General features: G+C 41.5%; 2 protein-coding genes across 3 annotated transcripts in view; one reads left to right on the forward strand and one right to left on the reverse strand.

Moving 5' to 3' along the window:
* EIF3H (eukaryotic translation initiation factor 3 subunit H) overlaps window positions 1–6,156 on the reverse strand; it is a 327,223-nt gene extending 321,067 nt beyond the window's left edge. Inside the window, exon 1 of the mRNA XM_029591919.1 lies at window positions 6,016–6,156. Coding sequence (XP_029447779.1) covers window positions 6,016–6,099 — 84 coding nt within the window. The 5' untranslated portion in view covers window positions 6,100–6,156. The remainder of the gene's footprint in view (window positions 1–6,015) is intronic.
* A 75-nt stretch (window positions 6,157–6,231) lies between these two features.
* On the forward strand, window positions 6,232–17,920 carry UTP23 (UTP23 small subunit processome component). 2 transcript variants are annotated; one of them, XM_029591920.1, is made up of 4 exons: window positions 6,232–6,379; window positions 7,111–7,451; window positions 15,656–15,830; window positions 17,399–17,910. In XM_029591920.1, exons 2-4 carry the CDS (start codon window positions 7,264–7,266, stop codon window positions 17,783–17,785), a joined length of 750 nt encoding a protein of 249 aa, XP_029447780.1. In that variant the 5' UTR covers window positions 6,232–6,379; window positions 7,111–7,263; the 3' UTR covers window positions 17,786–17,910. The 2 variants fall into 2 exon arrangements, with proteins under 2 accessions (XP_029447780.1, XP_029447781.1); XM_029591921.1 differs by lacking the exon at window positions 6,232–6,379 and adding an exon at window positions 6,527–6,660 and having other exon boundaries at window positions 17,399–17,920.
* Window positions 17,921–24,601: the final 6,681 nt, after the last annotated feature.

The following is a 24,601-nucleotide window of genomic DNA, read 5'->3' on the forward strand; positions in this document are numbered from 1 at the left end:
GAATACCGCATCGTTAAAAGCAAGGGTGCATGCAGGAAAGGAGGGGGTTTCTTTTATTTTTTTAAATAAACAGCAATATGGCCATAATAAAACAAGAATGACCAATAAACTTCAAGGTTTATTAAAGCACCTTCCAATGCAGTGACTCCAAAATAGCACATTTGAAATGACTGAACCACATGCCAAAAAAAAAAAAAACCACCATGTATTTTGACAAAATATGAAAAAGGTTGTAGAATTTGTTTTGGGTTTTTTTGTTCTTTTTTACAGAATTCCTTAGAAGTAGCACCTGGATTTGCAGGTTCTTAATTGCAGACAAATAGCTAAATAATACTGGCTCGGCTTTGAAATTATACTAAAAAGTAATTTCTGAAGTTGAAATAGATAATTTAAGAGAACTGTTGCATGCTTCCTATAAACATTTGACTACTTGCCCTCAAAAGATTGTGAAATCTTTTACATATTGATAATAAAAAAAACTACAATGGCTTTGAAGTCTGTCTCCTTGCAGCAGATGAAACTAGCAAATATTTGCTTAAATGTGCAAAAATCAATGTAGAAAATTGATCTCTGCTCTCTATTCAGAACATTGCAGATTATAAATCTTTGTTTTTCCATTACAATAATATTCAAATTTAACTTTAATAGTAATCTTCCCGTCAAAATAAAAATATCCTGAAGATAGATTTCTTCTGTTAGAGAAACAAGCTGAAATATTGAACCAGAGTCTAATAGAACAGAGCACTAAAGGAAACTCCTGGGACAGAAACGAAAATATTTTCTACCTAATTCTCTGTGATTTGTGGCAAATTATATAACCTTCCTGTGCCTTACTCTGGTGGTACAGAGGAGGGTAAAGTGAAGCATCTTATGTTTGTGCTCAGGCTTTACAGTACATGGAGAAGAGATCCTTCTAGCCTGCTGAGGTTCCGTTTCCTTAGAATAGCAGCCGCTTCTATAACCCTAATCAGATTGGGTTCTGGGTTGAAACTTGGACTGTAATTCCTTCTGTGGACTGGACCCTGTACAAAGTAATTCACTGGAACTATCAAGGCCCTGTGAATGAGTTTTCAGTTTTCTAAGGACTGAGTTTCTGGAACAAAAATCCTACCCAAAGGGAATTTCTCTCAAAGTCATGGCTTTTGAGTACATAAGATTTGAAAACTTTTTATTTTTTTAATCAAACTCTCCTTAGTTTCTTGATTGCATTCAGAAACTGCAATTTCCATATTCCTTGGTGAGAGCGTTACAATTCTTAACATAGCTCATCATATCCCACACAGTGGTAGTAATTCAGATTATAAATGAAATTCTGCTAAGCAATATCAAGAGAAGGGGTGCATATTTCTACTCAGGGAGATGAATAATTGGTGCTACAAAGCAGAGACAAAACATCACAAACTGGGATCAAGAGCGAGATTGTTTGGTTTAGATGTTTTCCTGCCCCATATCCTGCCTCATGCACTCATTTTACTAAACATTTATCCTGAAAAAGCTTTTAAAAGCATCTGATATTTTTCCCACAGTGTCCATACACTTACCAGAGTACAATTTAAACTAGAACAAGGGGGAAAGCCGACAATTGCTCAGCAGTGCAGAGTTCAGAAGAAGGTATCTTTGAAGGATACTAATAAACAGGAGAGTTAGGGCATCCCAACAGAGAGGTCCCAAGCAAAAGTCGTCCATGTGCCTATAAGTAAAGAAGAACCTGAGCTAAAAGATTCCAAATTATCCCTGTCAACTGAAAAGCAGGCTGTTAATACAAACAAAAACATACTTTGAAGTGTTTGTATGCCAATGCCAGAAGTCTAAGAAGTAAGATGAGAGTTAGAATGTATAGCAGTGAATGATAAGATAGACGTAATTGGCATATCAGAGACCTGGTGGAAGGAAGATAATCAATGGGTCAGTGTAATACCAGGGTACAAATTATATCACAATAATAGGAAGGATAAGCTTGGTAGGGGGGGGGTAGCGCTTTACATCCGGGATGGCATAGAGTCCAACAGAATAAAGATCCTGCATGAGTCTAAACGCACAGTAGAATCTTTATGGGTAGAAATTCCATGTGCGTTAGGGAAGAGTATAGCAATAGGAGTTCCTGGATGGAATAAATGACTGCTTCATGGAACAATTGGTTCAAGAATCGAAGAGAGAGGGAGCTATTTTTAGATCTAATTCTTAGTGGAATGCAGGATTTGCTGTGAGAGAGGTAACGGTGGTGGGACCACTTGGCAATAGTGATCATAAAACAATCAAATTTGAATTGACTGGAAGAGGCACAATAAGTAAATTTACAGCTCTAGCACTAAACTTTCAAAAGACAAACTTTGATAAAATAGTAGGAAAAAAACAAAGTTGTGGCTACAACAGTTAAAAGTGTACAACAGTGTGGATATTGTTTAAAAGTATCTTGTTAAAAGCACAATCCAGATGTATTCCATACATTAAGAAAGGTGGACGGAAGGGCAAATGATTTAAACGTGAAAGAGGCTATTTTAGCCAAAAGAACTTCCTTCAAAAATGGAAAGGATCCATCTGAAGAAAAAAGGAAAAACGCATACGCACTTGCAAGTTAAATGTAAAACATTGACAAGACATGAGAGGGAGCCAGTTAGACCAATTAGATGATGGAGGGCTTAAAGGGGCGTTTAGGAAAGATAAGGCCATTGCGGAAACACGAAATAAATTCTTTGCTTCGGTGTTTATTAATGAGGATATTGGAGATACTGATTCCAAAGATGGTTTGCAGTGGTGATGATTTGGATGAACCAAATCACAGTGAACCTAGAAGATGTAGTAGGCCAGAATGACAGACTGAAGAGTAGCAAATCACCTGGTCTGGATGATATACATCCCAGAACTCAGAGAACTAAAAACTGAAATTTCAGACCTATTACCAGTAATTTGCAACCTATTATTAAAATCGTCCATTGTACCTGAGGACTGGAGGATGGCCGATGTAAATCCAATATTTAAAAAGGGTTCCAGGGATAATACAGGAAACTATATACCAGTGAGCCCGACTTTAGTGCCAGGAAATATTGTGGAAACTATTCTAAAGATCAAAATCAGAAGAGATGACTGAAGTGGGATATGAAAGGAGTCTACAAAATCATGAAAGGACTTGAACAAATTAATGTAAATCTGTTATTTACTCTCTCAGATAATTGAAGGACCAGGGGGCACTCCATGAAGTTAGCAAGCAGCTCATTTAAAACAAATCGAAGAAACTTTTTTTTCACTCAGGCAAAGTTAAGCTCTGGAATTCGTTGCTCGAGGATGTGGTTACAGCAGTTAGTGTAACTGGGTTTAAAAAAGGTTTGGAAAGGTTCCTAGAGGATAAAGCCATAAACTGCTATTATGGGATCAGGAAACTGGGCTTGATGGACTCTTGGTCTGATCCAGTATGGCATTTCTTATGTTCTTATGAAACCCTATTTAAGCCTGCATTCAACTTAGGAGATTCTCTAGAATTCAGTAAGAATTCATAAAAAGCATCATTTCCAAAGGTTTGTTTCCACACTAACCTGTGCAGAAACATGGGAAAAAACATCAAATATCTAGTGCATGCATTCACTTTTTGATAAAATGTTGCTCATCATTTCTGTAGTTTTTGTTTTAATTTTTAATACTGCATGCTCTCTCCATCAATTTTTCAATTCAACATAACTTTGGCATTTACCATTAAATCTTACCTGTCAGACCTTAGCCCATTCCTCAGGTTTCTCTAGATCTCTCCTCATGTTTCCTTTCTGGCTGTCCACACTATTACAGATTTTGGTATCACCGACAAAAAGACAAACCTTTCCCTGACAACCCTCACATCATGCCACTCACAAAAATGTTGAAATCAACTCGCCCTGGACCGATCCCGAGGCCCACACTAGTAACCCCCCCTCCTTCAGAGCTAACTGTTCTCCTTATCCCCAGAGAGCTTACAATTGAGCCTGCCAATACAGTACAGTGCGCTCCAGCAGAGCGCACTGTTAACCCGCGATTGGACGCGCGTTTTTGATGCGCTATTACCCCTTACTGAAAAAGGGGTAAAGCTAGCGCGCGCACAGGCCACTCTCCTGTGCATGTGATTCTGTATTCAAATTAGGGCCCGCGGCAAAAAGAGGTGCTAGGGACACTAGTGCATCCCTAGTGCCTCTTTTTGGACAGGAGCGGCAGCTGTCAGCGGGTTTGACAGCCGACGCTCAATTTTGCGGCGTCGGTTCTCAATCCCACTGACAGCCACGGGTTCGGAAACCGGACGTCGGCAAAATCAAGCGTCCAGTTTTCAACCCGTGAGCCGCAGGCCGATTTCAAAATTTTTTTTTTAACTTTTTTTTAACTTTTGGGACCTCCAACTTAATATTGCCATGATATTAAGTCGGAGGGTGCACAGAAAAGCAGTTTTTACTGTTTTTCTGTGCATTTTCTTGGTGCCCGGAGAAATTAACGCCTACCTTTGGGTAAGCGCTAATTTCTGAAAGTAAAATGTGCGGCTTGGCTGCACATTTTGCTTTCTGAATCAAACGGGAATACCTAATAGGGCCATTAACATGCATTTGCATGTTGCAGGCACTATTAGGTTCGGGGGGGGGGGGGGGGGGTTGGACGCGCGTTTTTGATGCGCTATTACCCCTTACTGAATAAGGGGTAAAGCTAGCGCGCCCACAGGCTACTCTCCTGTGCGTGCGATTCTGTATTCAAATGAGGGCCCTTAGTGAAATCTGTAGTTGTACTGCTAACAAGTTGCAGAGGACCAGGTTGTCAAGATAACTTTATTACTATGTATGCAAGCGAACTAGCATGGCAACTACACTATTGTAGTCTAAATACTACCAAACCATCTTTATCCCAACCCCTTAATGAATAAGGGGTAAAGCTACGTGTCGAAAACGCGCATCCACCCCCCCCCCCCCCGAACCTAATAGCGCCCGCAACATGCAAATGCATATTAATGGCCCTATTAGGTATTTCCGTGCGATTCAGAAAGCAAAATGTGCAGCCAAGCCGCACATTTTACTTTCAGAAATTAGCGCCTACCCAAAGGTAGGCGTTAATTTCTCCGGGCACCGAGAAAGGTCTGTGCACCCTCTGACTTAATATCATGGCGTTATTAAGTTGGAGGACCCAAAAGTTAAAAAAAAGTTAAAAAAAAAATTTGAAATCGGCCCACGGCTCACGGGTTGAAAACTGGACGCTCAATTTTGCCAACGTCCAGTTTCCGAACCCACGGCTGTCAGTGGGTTTGAGAACCGACGCCGGCAAAATTGAGCGTCTGCTGTCAAACCCGCTGACAGCCACCGCTCCTGTTCAAAAAGCGCCTCTTTTTGCCACGGGCCCTCATTTGAATACAGAATCACACACACAGGAGTGGCCTGTGCACTCGCTCCCGCGACTTTTACTGTATCGGCCCGTAAGTTTCTACCTAAGACATGGGCGGGTAAAGTGACTTGCCCAAAGTCAGAAGGAGAAACTGGAATTTGAACACTGGTTTCCCTGGTTCACAGCCCACTGCTCTAACTACTATGCTACTCCTCCACTCGAGACTTTATAAAAGAATTCCCCTCAAAAACGTTTCATTAATTTCACTTGTACAAACTTTGCCCAGGAAAACTAAGATATGCCAACGATCTCAGCCTCAACTCTCAAACAGCAGAATATAAAAACCCAAAAGGCTCAAGCTACGAAATCGCATCCCTGTTCTGTTTACAAATTATCATGTTATGCATAGCTCTAAAGGGCTGAACTGTGGGCTCAGAAGCTATAGTGAGCAGAAAAGAAATAGCAAGACCCCCCCTTTCCCGCCAAGTTGCCAGTTCGCGTTTCACCTTACTCTTAGTATAAAAACTTCGCAGACCAAAGATGCTCGATAACCATGCACGAGTGAGCAGCAGCAATGGCGGCAAGAACTCAGCAAGTGCCGGCCGTGCTCTCGCTTGCAGCTGTCGGTAGAAGTGTTCCCAAGCCCCCGGAGAGGGGCAGAAAAGTCTCCGCGGCCCAGCCCGCCCTTGCACTCACCAGTCCATCGATCTGCACTTGCTTAACGGCGGTGTCCGCGCCACTGGCTGGAGCAGCACTACCGGCTTCCTTGCGCGACGCCATGCTGCTATGGAAAGAGAGGAAGAGAAACCTCAAGCGCACCGGAAGCGAATAACGAACGGGCCGGACAATTCGCCCTCTTTGGTGGATGCGTGCGGGTGTCGCTGCTTCCCCCTCCCCCCAGTGCTTCTTTCGCGCATGTGTGCAACAATGACTTACAATAATTACTGTTGCCATTTTTGATTGGCGCAAATAGAGTCGGAGGGCTATTAGAAAGAGTCAGAGAAGATCGGAAGCCACGCTGTGAACCGCCAAAACACTTCTGAGCATTCAGGTTTCAAAGGTTGTAGCGTCATTTCTTTTTCACAAAATGAGTATAGGGCAGAAGAGCGGCGTTGTAGTTTGTTGTGCCAGTACTGCTGATATCACAACGAAGAATTACAAATACTGTCTTGCAGTGGGTATGAAAACGAGGAAGGGTCAAAAGTTTAACGCCAGAAATTCGGCAGCTTTGTGCCACTTGCAATGCATTCCTGTTACTTAAAGAATGCCAAAGCCTATCAAATATACTAAATCTAGTAACATGCATCTTAAAAAAATAGAAATATGTATGTAACCCAGAAGGTAAGTTTCATGATGCCCTAACAAAGGGTTCCTTCCTATTACATTACAAAATTAAACCCACTTGGAGACATGAAAGAGTCTATAATTTATAGTGAATGTTGGAATACTTTTAATGAAAAATGTCTCATCAAATGCCGCAAAATCCATACGGAAGAGCGTACAGCATAGTGAGGATTATAAAATGGTTTTCTATGATAATTTAGTCACTGAAACTAGAGCAGGGAGAGCTGGCTCATGTTCAACGTTTATCTTACTTGAAATAGCAGATGGTTTCGTATTATTAAGACTAGAATAGTGTAGTTGCCATGCTAGTTCGCTTGCATACGTAGTAATAAAGTTATCTTGACAACCTGGTCCTCTGCGACTTGTTAGCTATACAACTACAGATCTCACTAATCGCATCCTGACAGCAAGCTTAGGGATCACCCTGCCTATCTCTTTTTAAAACAGAGCCTTCGGCCCGCTTCTCGCCTCCGCCCCCAGCGCGCAGTCGCAGAACCAGCCTACCATGCTCGAGCTCCTTCCGGAAGCTGAAATGTAGTTCCGGGAGCAGAGGTGCCGCACGTTGGCTATACTGGGCAATGGGACGCCAGGGAGGGTGCCATGAAGATCCGGCGCCAGAAGCAGGCCAAGAAGACCCTGAGCTTTTACAAGTACAATTTCGGCTTCCGGCCGCCGCTGCAGGTGCTGGTGGACGGTACCTTCTGCCAAGCGGCGCTGAGCAATAAGATCCAGATCAAGGAACAGCTGCCCAAGTATCTGATGGGTGACGTCCACCTCTGCACCACTGGGTGAGTGCGGGGCAGGTGGGGGGAGGAGGCAGGGTATGAATGTGACCGGTTTCTACGACTGAGATCATAGTACCCCCATGGAAGGAATTCGTCGGCTTCCTGAACGGAAAGTGTCTTTTCTTGGGCGCCTGGTGGGCACCGCATCCCCGTCCTACTGGGGGCCTGTGGCTCCTTACCTGCTTTCCCTGGGCCAAAGGAGAGAAGTGATCGCCTATATCACTGAGAAAAGGTCTTTTAAAAATCTTTCCTCCTCTGGGTTTTGTGTAGTGCTGCATTTGTATCAATGCACATTTCCGGCTTGCTGATTTTTCTGAAGCTGAAAAGCATCTAACAAAAATCTCTGCCTTCATTATCTACGGTGTAATGTTTTAAAGATGCTTATAAATATAATAAGTAGTAATACTTGATGGCAAAATAAGAATGCTCTTGGGAGCATACTGCTGAACCCGTGTAAATTAGTAGTAAAGCCTTATAAAGCTAGAATTAACATTTAAACGTTTGTATAAATTAGGGTAGCATTAATATACAGTAGATCACCTTTACCCAAAAAGCCATTAACCAGAAACTCCCATTACCTGGAATAAATTATGGTCCTGTTCCATTATCCAGAAAAACCTCTGTTTATCTGGAATTCTGCTTTGCAAAGATGACACAGATCAATGCCCGAGTTTCATTCCTTGCCTGGCTCATAAGTCATTTGCATTTGACACAGCCACAAGGGATCTGCAGCATTGTTCCTTTCCTGTTCCCAGCATTTCTGGCAGTAGTGAGCTTGGCAGAAAAGGTGCTGAAAGACCCAAAGTTTGTGGTTGAGGCCTATAAGTCATTCAGTTTCATAAACAACCACAGGCTATCTTTATATGCTGAAACACATAGGTATGTGAAAGGCACATAAAGAAAAAAAGACAATCATGTTGCTGCTGTTTATGAAGTGATTATGCTGAATATGTCTGGGGGAATTCTGCATAAAAATATTGGGAATTCTGTGCACAATGTTTTAAAATTCTGCTATATTCTGCGATTTTATTTGTTCAGCTAACACAATATAATCATTGTCTTTTGAGTAATAATTTGTAATGCAGTACAGAAAAAAACTATTACTTAAAGATACAGATTTTAATTTCTTTTCTGTGTGTGCTGAATTTTCCCATCATAAGACTTGACCCCTCCAGATTGCTCTCGCTCCCCCCAGGCCCAACTTTCTTCCCCTTATGGTTTGAAATCCTTTCCCATACATGATAACTTCTCTCCCTCGAGTCAATCCACCAGTTCACATCCTTTAACCCCTAGGGTTGACCCCCTTCTCCCATCATTTCTGCCTAACAGCTTTCTTTGCCTTACTAGACTCAAATCTGCCTTCCCTTTCTTCCTTTCCCCCCATCTCCCAAGAAGACCCTTAGCTCACTCTCTCTAGCCCCCTCCCCAGTCTTGGACCCTCTTACCCTCTAGTTCTCTCTCCCCACCCTTGAGCAAGACCCTAGCTTTCTCCCCCCCCCCCCCCAGCTTTCTCTCTCTACTGTCCCCAGTAAGACCCCCCCCTGCTTTCTCTCTGCCCCCTAACCCACAAAGCTTAAACATCTCCCCAGTTTTGTCTCTCTGCTTCCCCCAATTCTCTCCCCTCAGCCCAGCAAGATCCGCTAGCTTTCTCTTTGTCTGCCACCTCCTCTTTATCAAGACCCCACAGTTTCCACCAAGCTTGCTGTCGACCTCTTGTTCAGGCTCCAATGGACCTCATCACCCTCTTATTGGGCTGCTTAGACCAAGGCCGACGCTGCTGGCTCATCTCTTCTAGCCTGTGTGGGACCATGCTGACTCTTACAAGTCTTTTCCAGGCTGCATAGGCTGCTGTCTGCCAGCACCAACACTATTCTGTCCTCTTATCCAGCCCGGCATGAACTGCAAATGCTGCTGCTTCTTAGTCTCTGTGCCTAATTCTGTTGGGACTAATGCAGAATTCCCCCAGGAGTATTCTGGAAAACCTCTTCTCTGGTACCTGACCATGTTAAGAATCCTTCTGCTATGGATGTACCTCACACATCACTCTGTGACCTTCATGACACTCTGGCTATCACCATTGACATTACAACATTCACCCGCTTGACGTCCTTGCATACGCACTAGACCTTCCTTTCAAATAAATATATACAGGCTTTTAGGCACTCCACATGTGCAGCTTCCAGCCATTTTATTGTTTTACTATTCATTCAGATTTTAGGCATTCTAGTACAAAGTAAAAAAGAGTGCCTTATGGGAGGTCATGTCTGTCTGAATATCTATGACCCTGTATCATCAGCTAAACCAGCAGAGGTACTGTCTCAACCTTTGGGCTACATGGGCTATTTCTTGTCTCAGTTGCAATTTCCTATGTTTAGAGGTTGACTGGAGTTGCTGTCGGTCATATGGCAGAACATAAATGCTGACCACTAGAAAAAGTAGCTGGAGGCAGACACATGAGAGAGAGATTGGATGCTCAGCAATAGTAGCAGGAGAGAAACCTTCTGCTGGAGGGAGAAGAGGAGAGCTCAGTAGTTTGTATTTTAAAGTAAAATGCCATGTGCTAGAATGCTGCTCTCTCATATGTACACTCATGGGAGAGCATCCTTGTTCTTTGAGCAGCTATTGTTCCTCTGGGTTTTTTTTTTTTTAACATATGGAACGAAGAACACCCATTATTTTGAAAAATCCATTATCCAGAATGGCATTGATCCTAACTATTACAAATAAAAAGGTGCTATACCAGGGATAGTCAGCTTCAGTCCTTGAGAGCCACAAACAGACCAGGTTTTCAGGATATCCACAATGAATATGCATGAGACAGATTTGCATGCACTGCATCTATGTTCTATACTGTACTTGGTGGATAATCCATTTATTTGTACTTCTCAATTTAAAGTCTAGAGACAATTGTAGCAGAGATGTGTAATAACTTGTTGCCAAGCCCTATGCTTGAGATTACTCTGAGTTACTACACTCAACAGAAGGCTTGGTTGGGGGTAGCCTGCACAGAGCGGCATTTACTACTTTAAACAACTTGCTGGGCAGACTGGATGTACTATTTGGACCTTTATCTGCTGTCATTTACTATGTTACTATCAGCTATGCTTAACCCAGATATTCTCTCTCTTTTTCCCCTGCTTCCAGCAATTATCCTCCCTTTTCCCTGCTTCTTTCACACCCTCCCTTTCTCGCACCTTCTTCCCCCTCCCTCTCTCCCTGCATACCCTTCTCTTTTCCACTACCTCTTCTCCCTTCTTCTAGACACCTCCTCCTCTTTTCACACTCACACTATGCACATTAGTCCAAAGCCTAAAAAGGCAAGACAAGACAACATCTGCAGCAGCATCCCCTCCTCTTAAGTTATCAGCTCCAAATTTTTGCAGCTTGGCATTTGATTTTTTTTTATCCAGCCCTGACAAACAATTGCTTTTATTAGAATGGTGTAGCAGCCTAGTGGTTAGAGCAGTGGACTATGAACAAGCAAAACCAGGATTCAAATCCCACCGCCACTCCTTGTGACCTGGAGCAAGACGCCTCACCCTCGATTGCCCCAGGTGCAAACTTAGAGCCTCATTTACTAAGCATTTTTCCCAGAGACACAGAATGGGTGAAAAGCCTTAGTAAGTCAGGCCCTTGGATTTTACACCCTCTGGAGATAGAGAAATACCTGCAGTATCTGAAGGTAACTTGCCTTGCGCTACCAATGAAAAGGCATGAGCTGAAAAAGGAAAATAAAATAATGTAACAAATAATAAACAAGCGGGATCCACCAAGTGCGTGCAAAGTAGTCTGCTTCTATTCTAAACATAGCACTGCTAATGATAGAAGTTTCCCAGAAAGCTGCTTATTTAACATGAGAAAACATTTTGTGCAGTGTTAAGGTTTACTGCTTACATTATGGACTTTCAGAATATTGGCAACATTAGATATTCTCTTGTTCTAACGATCCTGACGTTCTGTGATGGCTCAGTAATGAAGCAATGCATTTATTTTCCACGCCCTTCTCCTTGCTCTGCTTTCAGAATGTTTGATTGTTCAAAAACAGGGTTTCCCAACCAGAGTGCCTTCAGACCTGATCAAGTGTGCCAATAGAAGAATCGCCACTGTCTGATGCTCATCTCCAGGCCAGCACTTGGACTTTGCTCTCAGCACCTCGCAGCAGCAAGATACACCAGCAGTGGCTCTTAAACTTGTAGAAACTATTTGTATGCCTCTTCTTCCTAGCTACAGCATGAGCCCAGGAGTGTGGTGGTTATTAGGTCCCTGCCAAAGTGGTATCAATCAACCTGAATATTATTCCGGTTCCATTATATGTGGACTCTAGATCTGTTTTATTTGCATCAAGAAAAATATATACATATATAAAATCTATTATTCAAAAAAATGATTAGATTAGTGTTAGTCTTAAGCTTTGATTGTAGTCCATTGCAGACAAAAGACTGTAAAAGCAAAGCTTAATTAAAATAATGCTATAAATCTTAAAGCTTTTTTGCTTCTTTCTTTGTTTTGTTTTTTTTTAGAACATGCTGGTTTCCTCCCAAAATGTGTACAATGCTATACATTAACTTTAAAATAGAGCTCTGGGGAGTACCTTAACATTTCTATAGCCAAGTTTTGAGTCCCGAAGTTCTGCTTCACAACAGTTTGTGCCAAAATGATCTTGGATTTCAACAAATTTGGGCTAAAGGGGTTGTCTAGCCATATCTTATTTTATTTATTTTTTATTTAAAAAAAATTTTTTGTATACTGCTATTCAATATATATCATATCTTACTAACAGAATTCCACGTGTTGAGATGTACATGCTAAGAAGTCCTATTTGATTTTTCATTTGCAGTTCTGAAACAGAAAACAGAGCTTACCTCTAAATTTCTCACAGGCAGCATAGGTAATGTAATCAAAATGACAATGTTGTTGATGAATGCCTGTTTTTGGTTCTCTTTAAAATGCTTCATATTCGGTTCACCATGATTCTTCCAGTAAACATTTGAGCTAATTTACAAAAGAGCATCTCATCCTATTTTATGCATTCATCTCTTGTTGCATGGCAGTGCTAAATAACCAACTTTGCGCACTCGGAGAAAAACAGACTGAAACTGTTGTCGGTCAAGATGTGCAGGGTGAGAGTAGAAGTACTGGAACAATGGTCCCAGTGCCTGGAGGTTTTGGAACTTCTTGAGCGGTTGTTGACACTGGTGTGCTGAAGTTAGTCTCCCTTTTGCTACGGATGGTGAATGGGCCATGGCAGACTTACGCGAAAACCCAGTCTACCAGTCACATAAGCTGCTGTTCCAACATAAGGACTCGTCCAGCTTCAGCGAGCACAATGTGTTCATCCAGCTGGCGTTGGTGATGACAGACTGCATCCAGGCTGAGAGAAACAATTTTTGCAATCTTTTGAATACTGTGTTTTGGGACATTCCAGTATTTTCCACCGTAGGAAAGATTTAGCTGTTTTCCTCAAATGGGAAAAATTGGAGAAGAGGGAATATGAATGTGTGCATATACTCAGGTATTAATACTTCTTATCAAAACCAAATACTCAGGTTCTTTGCCAGGGTGGGAAAATATTTAGCATACTGAGGTGTCAGCTAAAAAAAAAAAGTTGTTGTAAATATACATAAATATAGAAATCTACAAGTAAATGCAAGAAAAATGTTGGAAAAGAAGTGATATCAATTATACAGTAAGAAAGAAAGAACATACGATAATACTCTGTGTACCATCAAGTCCTCAGTTCAACAAAGGAGACCAAAACCAACAATCTGTAAAGAATATTTTAACACAGTTCTGAATCTAATGACAAAGAGCCAATTACTTAATTTTTTACAGTGAGTATACTTGAATGACTCTTTCCTATACAGTCACACGAGGAGAATCCGGAAGCAACCGTGAAATAGGTTTATCCCTCAGGAAAGAAAATACCAGCGTGAGGTAAAACGTGTGCAGTGAGCGGTTTTATAGGTAACATGGCACTTGCAGGGGAACTTAAGAAAAAATGAACACCCACTTACACTCTCGTACCAAGAAATAACTTTCTTTTTTCACCATCTCGGGGGAAAAACCTGCACCTATAAATTGATAAACAAAATGTCCCAATGGTGGGGGCGGGGGAACCTTTTAAAACCTAGTCCTGATCTCATTCTATGCCAAATTTCTTTGTTCCTGTGCAGCATGGATGAACACATTTTTGGAAATGAACAATGATGCAGAGCTCAAGGCTGGACATACTTGTACTCGCAGGCTTTGTTGCACTATAAAAGTCCACCAAGACCAACGCAGATAAGGGATTCTATTTCTAGCGCTGGGATCTGCTTTTGCCTGTGCATCCTACCATACCTTGAACAGTTAAGGACTGGCCTTTATGATAAGAGAGGCACTAAACTCAAAATGCTGTCTAAAATTAAGACTCATGAGAGAAGGAATGAAAACCTGGTAATCGGCTTGTGAATTGTGCTCTTCAATATCAGATTTATGTAGGTTCACAGTTATCCTGGTAGAAGGTGCTTTCAAATATCTAGCTAGACTCGTAGACATAGTTTAAAGCGAGAACTCTTAAACTTAATTACTTTAATACACCTTTCCAGAGCAGCAGTTTGTTTGGTTTTTATTTTGTCCAGAATACAAAGTAGGTTATACAGCACTTCTGTGCATCTACAAATGAATAGGACATACTCTTTTTTGTAAATTAGTTGAAACTTTTACTGGCAGAATCATGGTGAACCAATATAAAGCATTTTAAAAAGAACCAAATATGCATTCATCAATAATGTTGTCATTTTGATTTCCTTACCTGGGCTGCCTGTATTTATTAGCCTGCCAGCACCAGCATTGACTATATACTACTAGTTGATACAAAACAAAGCAGCATTCATACTTGTTGGGGACATTCATACAGAGCGCATAATACCTATTTTGTAGTCATTACAATGGCTTCTTATACGTTATCAAGTTAAAGAGTGAAAATTGTCCATGCTTGCTGCAGGTAAAAGTACATGTTGTGCTCCTTTTCCTCTGTTATTTGCTGCCAGTGTGTTCCTGCTCCTTACCACACATGGATCCCTTCTCTCTTTATCCCATTCCCTCAGGTTCTCACCTTGAATTAACCTCTCCACCCCCCTGGACTTCAGTTTCCTTGACTTGTAGGAGAAAGCAGAAATCCATGTGGTATGAGGAGCTGGCTTGGTTTGTTACTTTGCTTGATTCATGTGTCTGCCAGACCTCCACTGCTGCTGCTTCCAGCACTTAAGAGTGAGTTATATCTGGTGCTCGGTGCACGCTCTTCCTGTCTTCCTCAGGGTGGGGATAATACATGGACTGGAAGGACTCAGGGAGTGCTGTTTGCAACATGTCTACTGCACAAAGCAAGGCCCTGTTATCCTCATTGCCCTTTAATTCCCTTGTTGCAGGGCTCATGCTGTAGTTAGGAAGGAGAGGCAGGCATAACATCACACATGCTCACAATGGAGTTCTTGAATGTATAATAGCCACTGCAAATGACCCTTGTTGCTCTAAGATGCTAAAAGCATAACTAAGGTGCTGATCTGGACCTGAGTGTCAAACATTGATGGGTTTTCCATTGTAACCCTGATCAGGTCTAATGGCATATTAGGGAAAAGCTGATCTAAATTGTCTGGCTTCAGTGGACTCTGAAATTAGGTATTGCAGGTATGGCTAATGCGAGTTTGTATATGTTATGGTGCTTTGCAGTATTTTATTTAAGTATATGGGAACTAAGGTCATCCTGTTGCCTTGGTAGCCATGCTGCTCACAGCCAGGCGGAGGACCTGGGTTTGATTCCCAGGCTGGTCAGGGGGTGAGGAGACAGCAGTCACATCTCCTGAAAGGAAGAGAGGCCTAGTCATTGTGCAACAGCAGATTTGGAGCCTTCAATTGCAGGATTCCAGAAGGAGACCTGGTGCATGGCCCCCAGCTTTGGATTGTCGCTGCAATAGTTGGATTAGGTGAGCTGAGAGGGGATACAAAATAAAGGGACAGTCCCCGAGTAGTTAAATCGAAGTCTCTTGGGCCCAGATCCCTGCCTGGTTTCTGACTGAGTTGGATTTCCAAAGTTGCAGCAGAAAACAGCCAGACCTCCCAAAAGGTTATACAGAAACGTAAATGTTTTCTTTGTTGATTAAAGATCTTTCCCTTTTAGTAGATGTGAAATCTGAAGTGCAGTGTTTGTTTTTCTGCCCTTTTTCCAGCTGTGTTTTAAAGGAATTGGAATCGCTGGGAAAGGAACTGTATGGAGCAAAACTTATTGCTCAGCGGTTTCAAGTTCGGAACTGTTCTCACGTGAAGAATCCAGTTGGTGGATCAGCTTGCCTTTTCTCCATGATTGGAGAGAGTAACCTTCATCATTACTTCATTGCCACACAGGTACTACTTGTGCCCAGTTTTAAGATTTACTCTGGTTCTTTTGATTTACAACTGAAAATGATGAGTTGAAACATCTGCCCGAGTTTGTAGTTGCCTCATATTTACATTTGCATAGTGTGTTGCCCACGACAGGTCCTATTTTGATAAAACCAGGCTCCCTAGGCGAAACTTTGGTCACCCTCCTCCCCCAGCTTAACTTCTGGCGGCAGTGGCTCTAGCAGAGCGCTCCCATCATTGACAGTATTGGCTCGGGTACAGCACCCATCTAGACCTCACAGTGGCAGGGTTTGGCCACTCCCCCAGACCTTGGTGCTTTATGTGACCACTTAATGAAAGCACCCTCACTAACTCTAGAGCAGGTACAGTATGAACAGTGGCTATATGATCATCCCCATTTCAGCCCTTCTCTGGCTGTCCCATCTTATGGAGTTAGTGTAGTGTCTACTGCTGTTTAGTCCTTAACCATTCTGCTGCGATGGCCAACTAGAGTGGCAGTAGTGGTGGTTTAGATGATGCAGGCACCTCTCCACCGGGGTAGACATTAAGAGAGGGGAAAAATACCACAATTTGTAAGAATGCGAGTAAACAGCAGTATAAAAACAAATATTAAAGAAATAATTTATCTATTCACTCATTCTATTTAATAGGCACAGTAAAAGCACATTTTATTATACAATATCAAATTAAAATTCATAACCAGACATGGCCCTGTTTCAGCAATAATGCCTGCATTGGGGTAAAACGTTTTGCAATAACAAGATAAAATCCATGATGATTCTGAAGGGTCTGGACAATCAGTACAATTCTAAAGTAAAAACAGTTCATATTGCCTCTTTTTGTAAATGTTCACGATGTAGATCTTAGTGGTCTGGAAGACATGTATAAGGGCTTTTCAGACATACACATCCACGCACAATTCCAAGGTATAAAAAGAAAGTCATATCTTTTTTAGATCTGCAATGCGGGGAAAGGAGAGGTCACACTTGATGCTTTCCCAAAAATCTCAACAGTCTGTCATCAATACACTTCAGATTTCCCAGGAAGATGTGGCCATCCCTTCTGCCTTCCAACCGTGTAGGCATTGGCAGGACAGGAAGATCCAGCAGGCCTTGGCCAAGGCTTTGTAGAGTCTCTGTGCAACGCATTCTGAAAAGCGGAATGCAAGTCCATCCTCTGCTCACAGTGGCGTGATGATTGTCCCGACATGTTATGTTGAAACGGGGATTATGTTTTGAAAATTGAGCAAACCTGACCAAACATGAACAATCAACACTCACTGTCACTTATCCTGAGCATGAAATCTTTATAGCCATGTGAGACTCCCTAGAGTTTCCTAACTCCACCTACTGCATTCCAGTTGAGGCCTCTGCATTAAGGAGGGATGGGATGGAATTTTCTCTGTCCTTCATATGGAATTTCCTTTCTTCTGATCCTGTGGAGTCTCCTCCAGTGTTTAATCTTATTGTATTGCAATTTTTAAATGAACTTTTTAAATTAAATGATTGTGAACGTTCTTGTGCACAAATACAGTTTTTGTTAATCAGTGCTAATCTATTGTTTTCTGGCAGGATCAAGCTTTGGCAGGCAAAGTAAAAAAGAAAGCCGGTGTCCCTTTGATGTTCATCATTCAGAACACTATTGTACTAGACAAACCTTCCCCCAGATCTATGGCTTTTGTTCAGACAGCACAGGCAGACCAGCTTGTGCCGATCCAGCACAGAACAAACATTGAGCATCTGAAAGAGGAGCAGGGGATAACAAAAGATGAGCTCCGGGGGAAAAAACGGAAACGAACCAGCGGGCCCAATCCTCTAAGCTGTCTGAAGAAAAAGAAGAAAGGAGACGCACCACCCTTAGCCACTGCTGCAAAGAAAAGGCAGCGGAAAAGGAAGCGGGGTAGATCCAGAAATGTTGCAGCTGCCGTGCAATTAGGGAAAGAAAGTATTGGCACGTAATGGTGCTCAGGTGAAGTCTAGCATCTGAAGAATAATTGCCTCTGGAACTGTGCCCTTTAAAAAAAAAAAAAAAAAAAAGCCTGTCTTTTTTTAAATACACAGGCATGTTTTTAGACACATGGCAACTAATGCAAAGGGATTGAATTAGCACAAATCAATCACCTATAGTGACAACTTCCCAGCAAGTATTTCATTCCCCATTAGGGTAACCTCTATGTACCCTCCCAACGCTTACAGGTGGAGGAATGGAAATCCACTTCAAAAGAAAACCTTGGTCTAGCACCCAGCAATCTTAATGTCCTTCTTTGCAGGATGCATACAGTTGCCATATGCATCATAAACATCTCTAAAGTGTCCTGTCTCATCGCTGTCAATTGACCAAGATAGAACAAAGTATGTAACTTCTTCTGTTCCATCCAAGGCCTTTCTTGCTTTTTCCATAAGGTTGAAAGGGCTGTCCTGGCTGCCTTGACAAACTGAGTGAATAGAAGTTGCTGATTATTTAGAGACTTCTGGCAATGGTAGATTTAGCAAGAAGTTTCAAGAGGCTTTGGGAATATCACAAAGCAAGATATTGTGAATAAAATGAAATATAGTGTCCAAAATTTACTAATTGGGATACACTGTAACTGTTATACCACATCCTCTTCAACAATTAGATGAAACAGCAGGATATATCTCATACAACTCTCCAGGTGTATAAGATATATCCACCGCTAAAAAAGCTTATAACCATTTTCCACTATGAGAAGAGACCGAACCGCGCCCTAGATCCAGCTGCAGTGCCGGAGCCTCAGGGGGAGGGGGAGAATATAAAAGGAAATAAATAGAATGGAACTGTAATAAGCTTAATAACATTTTGCAACTGATGTTACTGGATAATAAATATTCCTAGATAATTATGCATTTGAGTGAAAAAAGATGACACTTAAAAGATGTTTATTAAACCTGAATTTTATTTGCATATCTAACAAGTCAGCAATTATGGCATAATGAATAGGGCTGGGAAAGTGATATTTCTCTTTTAAACAATTAACTGGTATGGAACCTACATCTGTATGACTAATTGCATACTAAAACTTCCTAAACAGAGGATTTGTTTGTACCTCATTAAAATGCTTTTTTTGATATCCCCTGTTCATTGCATAGTCAAGGATAGACTATGGTTTATCAAAATGATTTTCTCAACATTTGCAGAACTGTCTTGTTCTGCAATCAGTGAATAGGGCTCGTGGCTTGCTTTCTACAGACGTTGCTGGCCCACAGAAGAAACAATGAAGCAGTAGTGTCAATAGAGGCAGCAAATCTTTGCATGTTTTCCAAAAAGCTAAGAGTAGGCATCGAGAGTCTCCCTCTTCGTTGCACCTTTAGCTCATTATGCAAAGAAGAGAAATCTTCCATGCTGTCCTCTGCAGGATTGTTATCAGAAAGGACATAGATGCTTGCAGATGTATGTGCTCTCTTGGCAGGAGCTGGCATTGAGTAATTATTTTCCCTAGGTGCACAAGACCAATAGACAAACCTTTTTTTTTTTTATCAAGCTTCAGAAAGACACTGTTTAAAATGTGGCTCTAGAAAGGTAGATGTTTGACAATCCATATCATTCTCAAAGCTTGACAGCCTTTTTTGCAATTTGACTCAAAAGCTAGTGTTTAATTTTTAGGCTAGATTCAGAGTTAGTGGTGTGTTTTCCAAGAGCTCTGCAAATTATTGCTACTGTAGAGACAATGAGAGATGCAGTTGGATATTTTGCACCAGAGTTGTTGTGGCTTTTTGGAATGGTTTGAGCATTTTATTTTCTGCAATAATGTTTAGTGCCAGTTTCTTTAATTTCATAGCTGCAAGTTCCAAGTGCTCTGCTTGCTGGACTACTTTTTTTCAAATCATTGGCAAATTTGAATTCCAGCTTGTAACATAGTCTCCTGGAATTTGATTTGGTTCAGCTTGGTACACTTTAAAATAGTTATTTCTGTATACACGTACCCAATCCCAAAAGACCACAAATGCACTGCCTCCTATTTAAACTGAAATATGCAAAGACAAGCTATCAATTAATGCTCACTGAATTCATAAATATTTGTGAACTCCCAGCCCCGGTTGCAATTGAGACTTTTTTTTTTTTCCTTGCTCCTTTGGAATTTGAGTAAATTCTTTTGAGATGTCACTTCTTATTGACAGAGTTTTCAGACAACTCCTCATGACAGAGCCTGCGCTGTGTGCTTTAGGCCGTTGCCAACTTTGAAAATGCCTAGCATCATCTGTATAACTTTCCTTATCTCAGTTTTGCTGTTCTGTGCCTCAGCCATGAAGTCAAACGAGATGAGTACTGATTCAGCCCTTCCATGCTGTTTCTGCTTAAGACAAAGTGAAACTAACCTGCCTCTGGTGCTCCCCCCCCCCCCCAACAAATCCTGTCACCTGACCTGTTTCCAATCCCCACACTTTCTTAAGCATTCAAACAGATTGAAATTATATAATAGAACCAAGAAAAGGAAGGCATCCAAAAGATTACATTAATAAAAATGTTCTTTCCCAAACAGTTGGCATAAGATTTGGTTGTTTTACTCTGTTGAAATGAATTACATACTCCATTTTGTTATTTTCTGTAAACTTTACCAATATTTTAAGATAGCAGAGAGTGGAGCAGATCTCGAAGTCTTCACTGGTTCCCAATCGAGCAGAGAATCGAATTCAAACCCCTATCAATAGTGCACAATGCCATATACAAAGCAGACAACACCACACTCAACAACATGATCCAACAACACAAACCTCAACGAAACACCAGAACTGCCTGCAAACTACTTCCCTTGGCGAAGCTTACTATCACTAGAAACAGAGCCTTCTCAATAGCAGGACCAAACTTATGGAACTCCTTACCACAATACCTAAGCTCAATGAATGACAGCAAATCCTTCAAAAAAGAACTGAAAACATGGATATTCAGCCAAACGTTCAGAGATGGCGTGGGCTAAACGACTTACCTCTATCATCAACAATATCCATGTCAGCTGCACACCCTAAACTTACCAACTGCTCTCCGTCCCCTCCGCACCTCTCCTTTTCCACCGCTTTCCACCTCCCGCTCTCCCCTTATAAAGTGCACCTCTAATGATGTAATGATCTGATCCACCTGCCGTCTGATTTTCCTTCCTCCCCACTCCAGACATATCTCACTGTTTTTTTAGTTTGTGTTTAGAAATATTTTATTAGTATTAGGCTGCTTAGAAAAAGACCAAAAAGACAAAAAAAATTTGTAAAAACTTCGCGCTGAAACTAAGAATGCTGTGATCTCAGGGATGAAGAGACCCGCCCCCACTGACGTCATCACGCTCAGCGGCGAGCCGGTAAACGGCCACATTCCACCAGGCAGTGATGCGGAGGGGCAGCCCACCAGTACCGGGCACCTTTAGGGGCAATCGCTGAGAGAAAAAGAGACCAAAAAGACAAAAAAAAATTGTAAAAACTTCGCGCTGAAACTAAGAATAACAAACTTTGTCATTCGGTGCCAGCACCTTCACATTATTAACACTCATTTACTATACAAATCACATTTAATCTGACTCAATCTTGTAACCTTGTAAATAAGTTGCTGTAAGTTTAATCCCCCTCTTCTCACCTCCAAGACTCAGTTATTTATTTCCCTGTTTTATTGTAACTGTCACTCTCCTTTCAATGCTCTTGTTACAGTTGTTTGAGTTATCTCTTATCTTGCACACTTTGTTAAATGTAAACCGGTTTGATGTGATCCATGTCATGAAATGACATGGATCACATCAAATAAAATAAAATAAATAAATAAGAATGCTGTGATCTCAGGGATGAAGAGACCCACCCCCACTGACGTCATCACGCTCAGTGGCGAGCCGGTAAATGGCCACATTCCACCAGGTATCGCGCGCCGAAGGGATGCGCCAAAGGGGCACTCCCCTTTGTGCAACCCTTCGTGCAATCTTTTGTGCTATGCTTATTTTAATTCCCTTAAGTTTTCCTTTGTTAATTAACCTTTTTCATAGTGTTTAGTAATCCCTTGTTTATTAAATATGTTCAATGTATTTGACTTAGGAAACCTATTTTCCTGCATACTCTGTTTTTAATGTAAACTGGTATGATTTGTATCTGGTACAAGAATGTCGGTATATAAAAATTCAAAATAAATAAATAGTTGACCAATATGCGTCTCTCGTTCAATTGATCAATATATGTTCTACTATGTTCCATTGTCAGTTCGATGTAACAATTTGTTCTACTGTGAACCGGGGTGAAGGCTAATTGCTAAACCTTGGTATATAAAAGCTCTGAAATAAATAAATAGAACCTCAGCTCCAGGCGCCAGAGCCCTGCTCCGTTCTGGCTCCAGCCATCCCAGCTCCAGTTCCACTTCTGGCTGGAGCAAAGTTTAAAATAAAAACAACAGATCTGCTCTAGCTCCAGGTCTTTGGAGCTGGAGTCCCATTCGTTACTACTTTTGATGATTGGCACTACTGCTCATACAGGCTGATTCCATACAAACATGCTAAAACTGGGCGACCTCTCTCAATGTGTGCCCATCCATCTCTCCCAGGCACGTGATGCAGTAGGCAAACGAGCCACTGCATTAAAAAGGAGGCACTAGGAGAAACTGTGCGTCCCTAGCACCTCCCTGGCATTGGGCGCTCAGGGTAAGTAGCTGTGCACAGTTTTGGAAAACGGATGCTCAATTTTACAAGCGTCCATTTTCCTAACCTGTGCACATCCGCGTATTAGGAAAATGGACACTCGTTAATTAAGCATCCGTTTTCCTAACCTGACTGCTGTCAAGACTTTTTTTTTTTTTAACCGTACTCTTTTTTTTTTTTTTTGGTTCCTCCAACTTAATATTGCCACAATATGAAGTCGGAAGAACTACAGAAAAGCAGTATTTTCTGCTTTTCTGTTAACTGTAGGGGCTCCTCAAGACTTAACACCTGCTCTGGGGTACGCATTTTTGAGAGTAAAAATGTGTGCGTCGGGAGCACATTTATTTTGTACATAAATGGGTAATAGCCTCAACAACATGAATTTACATGTGATGAGCACTATTAGCTACGTTCTGGTTTGGATGCGCCAATCCTCTTATTGCATAAGGGGTTATGGACGTGTGTCCAAACGCTCGTTAACCTGTGTGCTAGGCTCAACGCACGATATTGCAGCAGCCTGATAGATTCCAAAGCTGTGTTAATTCAGCTGACTGTGTGTGTGTGGGGGGTTAAATTTTATTTAAATACCTTTTATGTTATTGTTCAATTGTTAATATTTTAATATTGTATAGTAAGGTGAGAAAACAATAAAAGAAACTACTTGTGTATTAATGGATAAAACTGATAAAATGGAATTTGATAAAGCAGGACAAGCCTTGGGAATAGTGTATAGTCATGGAAGAAAGCAATAACCCAAAGAACGATTCAAGTCTATAGTTTGATCAGTGAAAATAGAAGAGCTTTATTCTCCTTAAGAGAACAGCATGCACTGTACTATGCTGTCATCATGAGGTTAAGAAAGGTACATCATTCTTGCTGGGTGGTGAATGCAACCTTTAGAAACTTTAAATGTCAGTGGAAGTGTAGAAAAGTAGCAGAAGTTGCAGACTGTTGTAAACTTTCATATTGTCAGAAGTATATTCAGTCCATTAATTCAGAACACTATAAACATAGAGGCAGGTCACTGAGTGTCAGACTTTTTCATTGAAGTGCAAAAATGTGTAATGTAACGTAGAAGATGTTGACAGATAAGTACCATTTGGCCCTCCCAGTCTGTCCATTTTCCCTGCCTAAGAACATGTCCAAATCATGCTGCAGTTTCATACTGCTTGACCTTGTCTTCTCTTTTTGAAAACATTATGCCGCTGCACTGCAGTTCTGTGCACAATGGCTTTTGCCTTCTCTGCTTTTGGCCTTCTAATGATCCATGTGATTTAGGGCTGTAAAACTGCTCCAACACTCTTGTATCCTCCAAGCCACCCGTTTCTTCTACCTGCTACCACTGTGCTATATATCCATCCCAAGTGTATGTAGATTTTGTCATGGTTTTGGTTATATAGTGAATCAAAAAATATTTCACTCACATGTAAAGCCTATAAAAATACTAAAAAGCTAAATAAAGATGACCATCATTGAGGAGATGCAGACTGCAGACTTAATTATTAGTAAAAAAAATCATGTTTTTTGAAAAATTTTATTAAATGCAAATAAAAAAAGAACAGCTCATGACATATTTATGTGAAATAACCCAGACCACACAGAGTTAGTGTTTTGATGGAAATAACTGCATCAGAGACATAGAACACAGAATATATCAATTTCAATTATCATCCAGTTGAGAATTCCTGAGGTGATTTCTGTGATTGGGTAGCTGGTTCTTCAGATGGTGTAGACTTAGCTGAATTAAGCAGCTGAAAGGCAGCAGAGGCAGGAAGCCGAGCGCAGCGGTGAGGGTATATGCCCTCTCCCCCCACAGACGGAGATGTCTCTGTTCTCGGACGGGAAGGCTGAGCTCATCTAAGTTTAAAAAAAAAAAAAGAGAGAGCAACAATAGAGGGGTTGTTGTAGGACTTCTTCCGGTCTCCGTGCTTGGTGCGCATTCCAACATTTGTTACCGCTCCCATGGGGTTTTGGGAATTAGGCAGCCTGGTGGGTTGAGCAGCCCGGGTGGGCTAGGCCCCACTGTTAGGTAGTCTGTGCGATGCATGGTAGGCTGCGGCAGAATTGTTGTGCGCTTTTTTCTGCGTGTTTGGCTGTTCTCTAGAGTGCGTGCAATTGCATAGAGCTGTGCATCCGAATTGTGCACTCTGTTTCTTTT

This window comes from Rhinatrema bivittatum, chromosome 2 (genome assembly GCF_901001135.1).
Source record: "Rhinatrema bivittatum chromosome 2, aRhiBiv1.1, whole genome shotgun sequence".
Lineage (NCBI taxonomy): Eukaryota > Metazoa > Chordata > Amphibia > Gymnophiona > Rhinatrematidae > Rhinatrema > Rhinatrema bivittatum.